We start from the raw sequence: 14,291 nt of genomic DNA, 5'->3' as shown, positions 1-14,291 counted from the left end.
AAGGCTAACAACTCTCCGGTGTTACAGGTATCAATAGACAATGACTGCAAACAACTGCTTTTGTTGCACAGTTCAGAAACACCTTCAGATGTGTAGCCTATTAAATCATGACCTGCTTCAATAAGCAAAATAGATCTTTCCTTTCCTTTCCATAACTGTGTCATGTCCAGGTCCCCAACAACAACAACAACAAAATGCTGTTCTCTAAACTGCAATAGGACAAAATATTTAAGAATAATTGCTCTGTCGTTTGCAGTTTCAGCATTAGTAGTTGGGTATTTGTATCTTTCATAATGATGATCAACGTAGAGGGGAAATGACAAGAGTAGAAAGGTAAACTGCCAATATACAGTACATGTATGTGTATATACTATAAACATACACATACATACATACATACAAACAAAAAGGGAAAATGGCAAAACAACCTCAGCATCACCCATCAAAAAAAAAAATCACTGAAGACAGAATTCCATCAATGGAGACAGAGGCTGAAGATGAACAGGGAGGTAGATAGATAGATAGATACACGGGGGAAAGACAGAAATAATGAGGGGTCTTGGTAATTCCCTCTAGCTTATGATTCTTAAAAAAAAAAAAAAAAAAAAAAAAAGAAGAAGAAAAGTTCCTTTAATCAAAGAGGATCCAGATAATCGCATCTGTAATCTCAGTTTAAGTGCAGGGGTGGCGAATGGCTCTGCCCTCTCCTGCCTCTCTGGGTTTTAGCTACGTGCCGTCCTTAAAACGATGTTCAGGGCTCGCTTACTAAGTTCATTGTTTTGTACTTGCTAATTGCCACCGCCACAGCACTGGCTGCTGCGGCTCTGCGGAGCAGTTTCTTGTAGATCCACTCCTGTCCGGGTCCGCCCCGCTTGTCCAGCTCCACCCTGAGGATCGCTTTTTGGTAGCTTCTTTGCTGCAGCGACAGGGTCACAGATGTTTGATTAGAGCAAGTTTAAAGGTTCAGAGTTGCAAATATACAAAACAAAGGTTACAAAAACATATTCATTGGAACTTGTCACTGGGAAAACAAGTGTGTTAGCAGCAGGCTAGCAGCTCTGTTTTTGGTATTTGAGTGCCTAAAAATACTGAATGTAATCCTTCCCATTAACGCTGTTTGTTCACCATGCTTACCAATAACAATAAACGTTTAGCATCACACTTACAACCTTTGAAGTTATTCATCTCTTCACCCAAAATCTCTTCGACACAAGCAGCTCTTTCAGATCTAATCTGAGTGAGCCATTTGAATGTTGTTTCTTTTGTTTTTTTAAATCAAGCAATATGGACATTAACCAGCTGTTAAACAAAGTTGTGTTATGGTAGACATCCCTTAAATGTGTTTAAACGTTAATGTTAAACATTAACGTTGTTCATTTGTGCGCACAAGTCATGAGGTCAAGTGCAAATATTTCCCCCCCAAAAAACTGCTGAGTTCAAATTGTTTTGGTTGTTTATCAGCTGTCTTTTCTTCAGGTACTATCAAACCAGTACGTATTCAATTCAGATGCAAGATGTGTCAGTTCTCTCGTTTGGAAATTAGTGAGCAACTCAACTTTGCTGCAGAAATAAGTGGGTGGTAAACTTAAGTCTTGCCTGATATTTCCATCTGTGGGAGCAGCTGAAAGGGGCATTTGACTCAGCAGCATGAAGCACTTACCAATAGCCATGAAAATTTCATTGACGTTCATCGCGGTCTTGGCTGATGTCTCCATGAACAGTAGACTGTTGTCATCAGCATATGTTTGTGCCTCCTGAGACCAGAATTTAGACATTGAGGAGAATATAAAACATAAACAGCACTGACAAGTGTAATACAATTTTACTACATTTTAAATAGGATAAGAATATCTGAAATAATTTTGCTGTATTTGTTATATTGATGTATATTTTTGCATCTTCATACCTGGAGGTCTATAGCTCTCTTGTTTGCGATGTCTGCCTTGTTTCCAGCCAGAGCGATCACGATGTTGGGACTGGCTTGTCTCTGCAGCTCCTTCACCCAGTTTTTTGCTCGTGCAAAGGTATCCTAATTGAGCGGCAAACTTGATTATTATGGCTCTCACCCGGTGTATTCACATGACAACTATATTTAACCTAGGTGGGTCATAACAGTACATTTCAAAACACCCACACGCCTGAACCTCAACAGGTCTAATTTGAGACTTAAAAGAGCAACAATTGGAGAGTGTCTTGTTGTATATTGCAGTATTCTGCCTCTAAAAAACCCAATACACCTCTATAAGATATTCTAACATTTACAAACTTACCTCGGATTGTCAACACAGTTTTGCTTAAAACTTCACGTTTCAGAGCAATGGAGTCAACAAAGAAATTATACACTAAATAATGCAGAACAAACATTAAAGTAAATGAAGGTAATATCAAAAGTAAAACCAATCAGAGTTCATCATGTTGCTCCCGACTGATAAGACTCTGTCCCCCATTGTTTCCCTGCAGGTGAAACCTACTGTGTTGGTGATGTCATAGACCACGATGGCCGCCTGAGCGCCTCTGTAGTACATTGGAGCCAGGCTGTGGTAGCGCTCTTGACCTGCGGTGTCCCAGATCTCAAACTTCACAGTGGTGTCGTCCAGACAGACGGTCTGAGTGAGGAAGGCAGCTGAGGAAAGCAAGTAATAAACATCAGTGGAATTATAGTGTTTTAGGACCATGTATGTTTCCATCCTCCTGAAAGATCATATTCATGTATGCAGCAAATAAAGGCTCTCACACACTCGTACGCCAAAATAATTAGTAATTTGACTCAGACTATTAAATTAAACATTCCACTTCTTCTGACCATTCAAGCTAATTCTTGACCTTGGGAACAGTACTTGTGACATGTGGTTGAAACTCCCAAAAAGGGCCCAAAATGAGATAGCTTTTTTTTTTTTAGATATGACACTTATTGAACCATATGATGGAAAAGTAATTTATCGGGAATACAATTGGAGATTTCTTCATTTAAAAGACTTTTATATTAAAAATAATTTTATATTTAAATGTATATTAAATATTAGAGTTTGTAGACACTTACACTATTATTACAATGATGAACCTATTGAACTAGAAGTGGAACAGAGACCCCAACATGGTAAATATTGGTCCAATGCTTTATTTAGTGAACTACACCTCTACTGGGTATTGAACCTGAATGTGTGTGTAACACAAACTGTCATCGGCTGTCCAATCAAATCTGTAATCTCCTACAATTACTCTTTGTTTGATTAGTTCCTTGAACAGCTGCATATGTTAATATTTGATAACTTTAGCTTATATCAGTAAATTAAAATGTCTTTATTTTAAATGGACATGTCTGTGGCATTGTATTAGCACGAGTATTGATATATTTTAAACAATATTAATCATCATCTAAGTACATGCAACAACCCAATTTACCTGAGACACTCCACAAATAGAGAAAAGTGTTTTTTTTGTCTCTTACCTCCAATGGTACTCTCCTGGAATTCATGAAACTGGCCTTTGACAAAGCGCAGCACTAAGCTGGACTTGCCCACGGCAGACTCCCCCAGCAGCACCAGTTTGAATTGGCAGATTTTGTTTGCTGCTGTGGCTCCATTTGGCCTGGTTGGTCCTCCACCGCGCCCAGCCATTGACAGAGACAGAGGTTGTTATGGATGAGATGGGCTGGAACTATAGGTCAATGCAGGTAAAGACTGCTCAGGAGACACAGGCACTGATGGCGAGCAAGGAGAGAAGCCAAACTCCCAGCAGGAAGAACGGAATCAGATGGGAAGCAGTGGAGTGACCCCGTCTACCTTGAAAAAAAGAGGAAAATTAATGGATCTAATAAAGAGAACCCAAAATACAAAACAGAATTATGAAATGGCAGTTTTTCAGGGCAGCAACTAAGTTATTTTCATTATCTATTAGTTTGCTAAATACTTTATTAAATAATTGACTAGTTGTTTGTTTAAACAACAGTTCATCATTGGTTGCAGCCCCATACTTTTTTTATTTCATGACATAAACATGTCATTTGTTAGGACAGTGCAGCCTCGACACCAGGATAACCTTCTTTGTAAAACACGTTTTAAAACGTTAGTTAGTTGATCAAGTCTTCAGACAACCCCGATTGTTCACAGAGTGAAAACGGGATAAACAGTTTCTGATAAATCAAACACTTTATAAGGTTTATAAGTGGATAATTGTACTATAACCTGAGCTTTTACTATATTGCCTAGCCATATTTTTGTATTTTTATTCTAATAAGCAAATTCTAGATAATATATATTTCATTTAATTCAAAACACCACAATAACAACCATCCAACAAACTGATTCACCTGCTGGTCTAAACTTTGACCGAATAACCTGATAAAAATAAAAAACAACTGTGAGTTAGCTGCGAGGCTAAAGCTAGCAATGCTAACATCGGCTAACAAGAAATAAATACTAAAAGGAAACGAACAACAAGGTGGCGTTCTTACCAACAACGAGACACAATATCCACTTCACCCTGTCACTGGTGAGTAATATCCGTGTTGATCCACGTTAAAAACGTTTTCTTCTCAGCCTAAAACACTTTCAGGTTCAGTAAAATATGCGCTTCCGCCTTGTGTAACCAAAATACTTCCTGGTTTCATCCGTCATGTGATCCACTTTGAGAGCCAATGAAATCGCCGGATAGTGGGCAACAGAAGGAGAGCCAGAAGAAGCCAACTCACTGCTAAAAAAAACGTCAAGCAGTACGAGTACATAAACTCAAGCACTGTACTTTTTTGTTGAAGTATGTATTTGAATCCAGGAATATATATATATATATATATATATATATATATATATATATATATATATATATATATATATATATATATATATATATATATATATATGCAGAGTGTGTCCTTTAAGTATATTTTAATTTAACAGAGTATTTCTGAGGTATTGTCACTTTTATGTTAAAGAACTGAGTACTTCTTCCACCACTGATTATATTTACGTATCATTTTGCCTACCATAAAATTAAAGGACAAAAGTTACAACTGATTGATCTTTATTATAACAATGCAAAAGTACACAATACAGTATTACCATTACTGGAAGATATGTTGCTTGATGAATTTTTCATTTTGCATGTACATTCATCAGTTGCAAAGATCAGTGCTGCAGCAGGTGTCAGCGGCTACGAGTGGATTTATCCGCCTCTTGCAATCCTTTTCCTCCATGCACGTCTTATAAAAGATGTCATCTGTGAAAACAGAAAAAAAGACAGGAAGTATTACGAGACAACTTCTGCAAGTATTTAATGAATGATTCTAAACTGATTTAGAACGATTGTTTTCCCTCTTTGTTTTTAGCTGAACAGCACATGGCGGGAGCAGCCAGTACTTACAGGGTGGAGTACGTTCAGTATAGTGGGCACAGACTATATTCAATCCGGAACAGATCAAATAAGGGCTTCTACACAGCACCAAGGTTCCTCCACACTTACACCTCAAGGCTTTACCTGGAAATAGAAGAGAAAAATAATGTTCAACCATCGTATACAAACTAGTGCTACACTTGCCAAACCACAAAGGATTGTCCTAAAGCTTTCAAACCAGACACACAGGATACATAATATTAATTTACAGTAATCAGCTGCAGATCATTGTGGCTGGTTTTGAGGAGGATTTCATTCTTGTAGTGGAATACACTGCAGGTTTGTTTGTTTCTCGTACATTAACTTACCCTGGCTCACAACCACCAATAACAGAAGAGCAAGAATCACAGTCTTCATGTTTGAACCTGTCTGTACCGTGTACACCGATCTCTGCATGAATAAAACAAGATGGAAAAGTGTTAGAAATCAAAGGACATATTTAGAACACTTTTATCATGCACATATGAAAACACTTAAAGATGTCCCACCTTGTTAGTCGTCCTACTGGAGTATTGATGCCTCTGATGTGTGCTGTCAGGCTGCAAGCTCCTTTTTATTTGAATTTGTTTTGTTTGTTTTGGACAAATTTCACTTTCACATAACATCCCATCAAGTAACATTTGGCACACTATCATTTGGAGGTCAGTTCACAATGTTGAAATGGCACCATTTTTGGATTATAAATAACAGATCACAAACAAACAAAAATGAGCACAAAGTCTAATTATTGGAATATTTCCAAGAGGTGTGACTAAACGCTACTGGACATTTCTAGTAAGTGGACTTTATGAAAGTTGTGTTATTGCCAAATCAGAGAATTGTTTTGCAACAAAAACAAACTTGAATGAAAATGATCAGACAGACAAAGCAAAATTATAATGGGAAATGAGAAATTAAAGCAAAATGGAGAGCGGTGAAAATAATGTCATTCAAATCAGGATCAATGAAACATTAAAGTCTTCATGTAGTAGGCAGTTTAAAGAAATGTTGCAATAAAGATGCTTTAAATTTCCCCATGCTGAGAAACTGAGTTAGTGAGATCCACATATTAATAATCTAGAACAAATAGGCAAGTGCCTCATAGTGAGAACAGGGTGTGAGGACGGGAAGCAAACAGTTTTTGACCGTGGTCGTGTCAACGTGGTCGTGTCAACGTGGTCATGTCTTTTCCTGTCTTGTGGTATTCTGTGTTGTGCTGTTACCAAGCTTGTAGGATTAATGTAATGCAAGTATATTGAACATTACTGATTTGATGCTATGTGTCACGGAGCAAAGGAATAAAGTGGTCAACAGATTGAAGGAAATACTGACCCAGGCCGTGTTTTGTTTGTGGCAGAACACGCGTCCAAACAAGTTCTCCCCTTCGCCCCTCAGTGGCTTTAAGATTTAAATTGGTTATTTGTTAAAGTCACTACAGTGTGGTTGAAATAAATAGAGAATTATGAAATAAACACACTTTAGACACACTTCAGAAAATCCAAAATAATGCACAAATGACATGCTTTTGCATAGAAATTGTGTACATTTTATTGGAGTTTGACAAATATGAGATCCCATAAATTAAAAGGTGGAATACAGCACACATTGACATTCTCCAGCAGGGTCTCTCTAACACTGTAAGTAGTTGCATGTCCATAACTTTTTGTTCAAGTCAAACACTTCAAAAGTTTTAAAGAACTGAGTACTTCTTCCACCACTGATTATATTTACGTATAATTTTGCCCACCATAAAATGACCATTCGAAAGTGTTATTAAAAGAACAAAAGTTACAACTGATTGATCTTTATTATGACAATGCAAAAGTACACAATACAGTATTACTATTACTGGAAGATATGTTGCTTGATGAGTTTTTCATTTTGCATCATTCATCAGTTGCAAAGATCAGTGCTGCAGCAGGTGTCAGTTGCTACATTTGGATTCTTCCGCTTCAAGCATTCCTGTTTCTCCATGCAAGTCTGGATATAGACGTAACCTGGGAAAACAGGAAAAAAGACAGGATGTATTATGAGACAACTACTGCAAGTATTTAATTAATGACTTTAAACTGATTAAATACGATTGTTTTCCCTCTTTGTTTTTCAGCCGAACAGCACAAGGAGGGAGCAGCCTGTACTTACCGGATCTAGATTGATGAGAGACGCGGGCACAGACTTGATTAAATCCGGAACAGGGATTATCAGGAAAGAAACATCTCACAAAGGTTCCTCCACAACGACACCTCAAGGCTTCACCTGGACATAGAAAAGAAACATAATGTTCAACCATTGTATACAAACTAGTGCTACACTTGCCAAACCACAAAGGATTGTCCTAAAGCTTTCAAACCAGACACACTGGTTATATAATATTAATTTACAGTAATTAGCTGCAGATCATTGTGGCTGGTTTTGAGGAGGATTTCATTCTTGTAGTGGAATACACTGCAGGTTTGTTTGTTTCTCGTACATTAACTTACCCTGGCTCACAACCACCAATACCAGAAGAGCAATAATCACAGTCTTCATGTTTGAACCTGTCTGTACCGTGTACACCGATCTCTGCATGAATAAAACAAGATGGAAAAGTGTTAGAAATCAAAGGACATATTTAGAACACTTTTATCATGCACATATGAAAACACTTAAAGATGTCCCACCTTGTTAGTCGTCCTACTGGAGTATTGATGCCTCTGATGTGTGCTGTCAGGCTGCGAGCTCCTTTTTATTTGGATTTGTTTTGTTTGTTTTGGACAAATTGCACTTTCACATAACATCCCATTAAGTGACATTTGGCACACTATCATTTGGAGGTCAGTTCACAATGTTGAAATGGCACCATTATTGGATTATAAATAACAGATCACAAACAAACAAAAATGAGTACAAAGTCTAATTTGTGGAATATTTCCAAGAGGTGTGACTAAACGCTACTAGACGTTTCTAGTAAGTGGACTTTTTGAAAGTTGTGTTATTGCCAAATTAGAGAAGTGTTTTGCAACAAAAACAAACTTGAATGAAAATGATCAGACAGACAAAGCAAAATTATAATGGGAAATGAGAAATTAAAGCAAAATGGAGAGCGGTGAAAATAATGTCATTCAAATCAGGATCTATGAAACATTAAAGTCTTCATGTAGTAGGCAGTTTAAAGAAATGTTGCAAAAACGATGCTTTAAATTTCCCCATGCTGAGAAACTGAGTTAGTGAGATCCACATATTAATAATCTAGAACAAATAGCCAAGTGCCTCATAGTGAGAACACGGTGTGAGGACGGGAAGCAAACAGTTTTTGACCGTGGTCGTGTCAACGTGGTCGTGTCTTTTCCTGTCTTGTGGTATTCTGTGTTGTGCTGTTACCAAGCTTGTAGGATTAATGTAATGCAAGTATATTGAACATTACTGATTTGATGCTATGTGTCACAGAGCAAAGGAATAAAGTGATCAACAGATTGAAGGAAATACTGAGCCAGGCCGTGTTTTGTTTGTGGCAGAACACGCGTCCAAACAAGTTCTCCCCTTCGCCCCTCAGTGGCTTTAAGATTTAAATTGGTTATTTGTTAAAGTCACTACAGTGTGGTAGAAATAAATAGAGAATTATGAAATTAACACACTTCAAACACACTTCAAAAAATCAAAAATAATGCACAAATTACATGCTTTTGCATAGAAATTGTGTACATTTTATTGGAGTTTGACAAGTATGAGATCCATAAATTAAAAGGTGGAATACAGCACACATTGACATTCTCCAGCAGGGTCTCTCTAACACTGTAAGTAGTTGCATGTCCATAACTTTTTGTTCAAGTCAAACACTTCAAAAGGTTTAAAGAACTGAGTACTTCTTCCACCACTGATTATATTTACGTATAATTTTGCCCACCATAAAATTACCATTAGAAAATGTTTTTAAAAAGACAAAAGTTACAACTGATTGATCTTTATTATGACAATGCAAAAGTACACAACACAGTATTACTATTACTGGAAGATATGTTGCTTGATGAGTTTTTCATTTTGCATGTACATTCATCAGTTGCAAAGATTAGTGCTGCAGCAGGTGTCAGCGGCAACGAGTGGATTCTTCCGCATCAAGCATTCCTGTTTCTCCAAGCAAGTCTGCCAATAGACAACTGTGAAAACAGGAAAAAAGACAGGGTGTATTACGAGACAACTTCTGCAAGTATTTAATGAATTAATCTAAAATGATTTAAAACAATTTGTAAGAGCCATAATAGACTTTAATAAGATGTGTCTAGTAATTTATAGAAGTGTGTTGAAATTCTCCTTTTAAGTTACGTTGCTGACTACGTCAGAGCCTATATCCCTCAGTTGAGGTAAATCAGTCTGCGGAGCAAGACAGTTTTTTGACCGTTGTGCCAAGTTGAGCACAGAATGATTCTTGTATCTTTATTTTTGTTAAGTAAACTTTTAAAATGGAGTTACTGTCTCTGAAGGTTCATTAGTGGTATTAGGGATTACCGGACGGAGACATGATTGCCGCTACACAATTGTTTTCCCTCTTTGTTTTTAGCTGAACAGCACATGGCGGGAGCAGCCAGTACTTACAGGGTGGAGTACGTTCAGTATAGTGGGCACAGACTACATTCACTCCGGAACACATCAAATAAGGGCTTCTACATTTCACCAAGGTTCCTCCACACTTACACCTCAAGGCTTCACCTGGAAATAGAAGAGAACAATAATGTTCAACCATCGTGTACAAACTAGTGCTACACTTGCCAAACCACAAAGGATTGTCCTAAAGCTTTCAAACCAGACACACTGGATACATAATATTAATTTACAGTAATCAGCTGCAGATCATTGTGGCTGGTTTTGAGGAGGATTTCATTCTTGTAGTGGAATACACTGCAGGTTTGTTTGTTTCTCGTACATTAACTTACCCTGGCTCACAACCACCAATACCAGAAGAGCAAGAATCACAGTCTTCATGTTTGAACCTGTCTGTACCGTGTACACCGATCTCTGCATGAATAAAACAAGATGGAAAAGTGTTAGAAATCAAATGACATATTTAGAACACTTTCATCATGCACATATGAAAACACTTAAAGATGTCCCACCTTGTTAGTTGTCCTACTGGAGTATTGATGCCTCTGATGTGTGCTGTCAGGCTGCGAGCTCCTTTTTATTTGGATTTGTTTTGTTTGTTTTGGACAAGTTGCACTTTGACATGACTTCACATCAAGTGACATTTGGCACACTATCATTTGGAGGTCAGTTCACAATGTTGAAATGGCACCATTATTGGATTATAAATAACAGATCACAAACAAACATAAATGAGCACAAAGTCTAATTTGTGGAATATTTCCAAGAGGTGTGACTAAACGCTACTGGACATTTCTAGTAAGTGGACTTTATGAAAGTTGTGTTATTGCCAAATTAGAGAAGTGTTTTGCAACAAAAACAAACTTGAATGAAAATGATCAGACAGACAAAGCAAAATTATAATGGGAAATGAGAAATTAAAGCAAAATGGAGAGCGGTGAAAATAATGTCATTCAAATCAGGATCTATGAAACATTAAAGTCTTCATGTAGAAGTGAGTTAAAAGAAATGTTGCAAAAATGATGTTTTCAATTTCATCACACTGAGAATCTGAGTTAGTGAGATCCACATATTAATAATCTAGAACAAAAGCCAAGTGCCTCATAGTGAGAACAGGGTGTGAGGACGGGAAGCAAACAGTTTTTGACCGTGGTCGTGTCAATGTGGTCGTGTCAACGTGGTCATGTCTTTTCCTGTCTTGTGGTATTCTGTGTTGTGCTGTTACCAAGCTTGTAGGATTAATGTAATGCAAGTATATTGAACATTACTGATTTGATGCTATGTGTCACGGAGCAAAGGAATAAAGTGATCAACAGATTGAAGGAAATACTGAGCCAGGCCGTGTTTTGTTTGTGGCAGAACACGCGTCCAAACAAGTTCTCCCCTTCGCCCCTCAGTGGCTTTAAGATTTAAATTGGTTATTTGTTAAAGTCACTATAGTGTGGTTGAAATAAATAGATAATGATGAAATTAACACACTTCAGACACACTTCAGAAAATCCAAAAATAATGCACAAATGACATGCTTTTGCATAGAAATGGTGTAAATTTGATTAGAGTTTGACAAATATGAGATCCCATAAATTAAAAGGTGGAATACAGCACACATTGACATTCTCCAGCAGGGTCTCTCTAACACTGTAAGTAGTTGCATGTCCATAACTTTTTTCAAGTCAAACACTTCAAAAGTTTTAAAGAACTGAGTACTTCTTCCACCACTGACTATATTTACGTATAATTTTGCCCACCATAAAATTACCATTAGAAAATGTTTTTAAAAGGACAAAAGTTACAACTGATTGATCTTTATTATGACAATGCAAAAGTACACAATACAGTATTACTATTACTGGAAGATATGTTGCTTGATGAGTTTTTCATTTTGCATCATTCATCAGTTGCAAAGATCAGTGCTGCAGCAGGTGTCAGTTGCTACATTTGGATTCTTCCGCTTCAAGCATTCCTGTTTCTCCATGCAAGTCTGGATATAGACGTAATCTGGGAAAACTGGAAAAAAAAAGACAGGATGTATTATGGGACAACTACTGCGAGTATTTAATAAATTATTCTAAACGGATTTAAAACGATCGTTTTCCCTCTTTGTTTTTCAGCCGAACAGCACAAGGAGGGAGCAGCCTGTACTTACAGGATCTAGATTGATGAGAGACGCGTGCACAGACTTGATTCCATCCGGAACAGGGATTATCAGGTAATAGACAATGAATATAGGTTCCTCCACATCTACACCTCAAGGCTTCACCTGGAAATAGAAGAGAAAAATAATGTTCAAGTATCGTATACAAAATAGTGCTACACTTGCCAAACCACAAAGGATTGTCCAAAAGCTTTCAAACCAGACACACTGGTTGGTACATGTGTTTCTCGTACATTAACTTACCCTGGCTCACAACCACCAATACCAGAAGAGCAAGAATCACAGTCTTCATGTTTGAACCTGTCAGTACAGTGTACACCGATCTCTGCATGAAGAAAACAAGATGGAAAAGTGGTTGTATTCAAATGACATATTTGGCTAGGAAAACCTTTATCATGCACCTATGAAAACACTTAAAGATGTCCCACCTTGTTAGTCGTCCTACTGGAGTATTGATGCCTCTGATGTGTGCTGCCAGGCTGCGAGCTTCATTTTTATTTGGATTTGTTTTATTTGTTTTGGTCAAGTTGCACTTTGACATGACTTCACATCAAGTGACATTTGGCACACTATCATTTGGTAGTCAGTATACAATGTTGAAATGACACCATTATTGGATTATAAATAACAGATCACAAACAAAAACAATTACCACAAAGTCTAATTACTGGAACATTTCCACGAAACGCTACTGGACATTTCTAGCAAGTGGACTTTATGAAAGTTGTATTATTGCCAAATTAGAGCAGTGTTTTGCAACAAAAACAAACTTGAATTATAATGGGAAATGAGAAATGAAAGCAAAATGGAGAGCGGTGAAAATAACGTCATTCAAATCAGGATCTATGAAACATTAAAGTCTTCATGTAGAAGTGAGTTTAAAGAAATGTTGCAAAAACGATGCTTTAAATTTCACCACGCTGAGAAACTGAGTTAGTGAGATCCACATATTAATAATCTAGAACAAATAGGTAAGTGCCTCATAGTGAGAACACGGTGTGAGGACGGGAAGCAAACAGTTTTTGACCGTGGTCGTGTCAACGTGGTCATGTCTTTTCCTGTCTTGTGGTATCCTGTGTTGTGCTGTTACCAAGCATGTAAGATTAATTTAATGTAAGTATATTGAACATTACTGATTTGATGCTATGTGTCACGGAGCAAAGGAATAAAGTGATCAACAGATTGAAGGAAATACTGATCCAGGCCGTGTTTTGTTTGTGGCAGAACACACGTCCAAACAAGTTCTCCCCTTCGCCCCTCAGTGGCTTTAAGATTTAAATTGGTTATTTGTTAAAGTCACTACAGTGTGGTAGAAATAAATAGAGAATTATGAAATTAACACACTTCAGACACACTTCAGAAAATCCAAAATAATGCACAAATTACATGCTTAATACAAATATGAGATCCCATAAATTAAGAGGGGGAATACAGCACACATTGACATCTAACACTGTAAATAGTTGCATGTCTATAACTTTGTTTCCCAGTAGTAGTGAAGTCAGTGAGTCTACCCCTGTGTTATGACTCAGAGTGTAATGAGAAAACAATGAACTGTAATCTGCTGTTCACCTCCCTGCCTGAGGGGGTGCTGTTGTATTGTTTTCGGTACTTTGCTCTGTTGTGTTGCAGGCATTTCAGAGGGAACCTGTGGAGGCTGAAGGTTTCTCTCCTGTCTCTCCAGCTTCCAACCCGGCCATGCTGCTCGTCACTGATCTTTGGGTGGTGGGGTTATTGAGCAGTCTGTGTATTGGTAGAGGGGAGAAGCTCTTTTTGTTCCACCTTGTTTTCTCTAGTTTTCTGGTAGGGAGATAGGTAAGATACATGTTCTTTCTTTTGTTTCTTTGTGTGCTAAGGAAATTAGGTTACTTGCAAAGATTGTTTTGTTTGTTGTTTTGGGACAGGCTCACCCTGACACAATAAATACAAATTGAGGACTATAACACTGCAGCATTGCGTTGCTAATCAGATGGGAAGCAGTGGAGAGACCCCGTCTACCTTGGAGAAAAAAGGAACATTAGTGGATCTAATTATGAAAACCCAAAATACAAAACAGAATTATGGAATGGCAGTTTTTCAGGGCAGCAACTAAGTTATTTTTTTTACTATCTATTAGTTTGCTAAATACTTTGTTAAATAATTGACTAACAACAGTTCATCATATAAGGCGAGGAGAAGCTCATTTGTTGGTTGC

General features: G+C 37.5%; 1 protein-coding gene across 1 annotated transcript; it reads right to left on the bottom strand.

Moving 5' to 3' along the window:
* Positions 1-651: 651 nt before the first annotated feature.
* LOC306732979 (ras-related protein Rab-5C-like) lies at positions 652-4,493 on the bottom strand. Its single transcript, XM_079214158.1, has 6 exons — positions 4,454-4,493; positions 3,449-3,782; positions 2,472-2,623; positions 1,907-2,029; positions 1,661-1,754; positions 652-916 (listed from the first exon to the last, which is right to left on the bottom strand). The coding sequence occupies exons 2-6, from the start codon at positions 3,615-3,617 to the stop codon at positions 789-791; spliced, it is 666 nt and encodes a 221-aa protein (XP_079070284.1). The 5' UTR covers positions 3,618-3,782; positions 4,454-4,493; the 3' UTR covers positions 652-788.
* Positions 4,494-14,291: the final 9,798 nt, after the last annotated feature.

Source organism: Taurulus bubalis, assembly GCF_910589615.1.
Source record: "Taurulus bubalis genome assembly, chromosome: 2".
Taxonomy (NCBI): domain Eukaryota; kingdom Metazoa; phylum Chordata; class Actinopteri; order Perciformes; family Cottidae; genus Taurulus; species Taurulus bubalis.
Note: the sequence above shows the minus strand (reverse complement) of the source record. Positions and strands in the feature narration are given on the sequence as shown.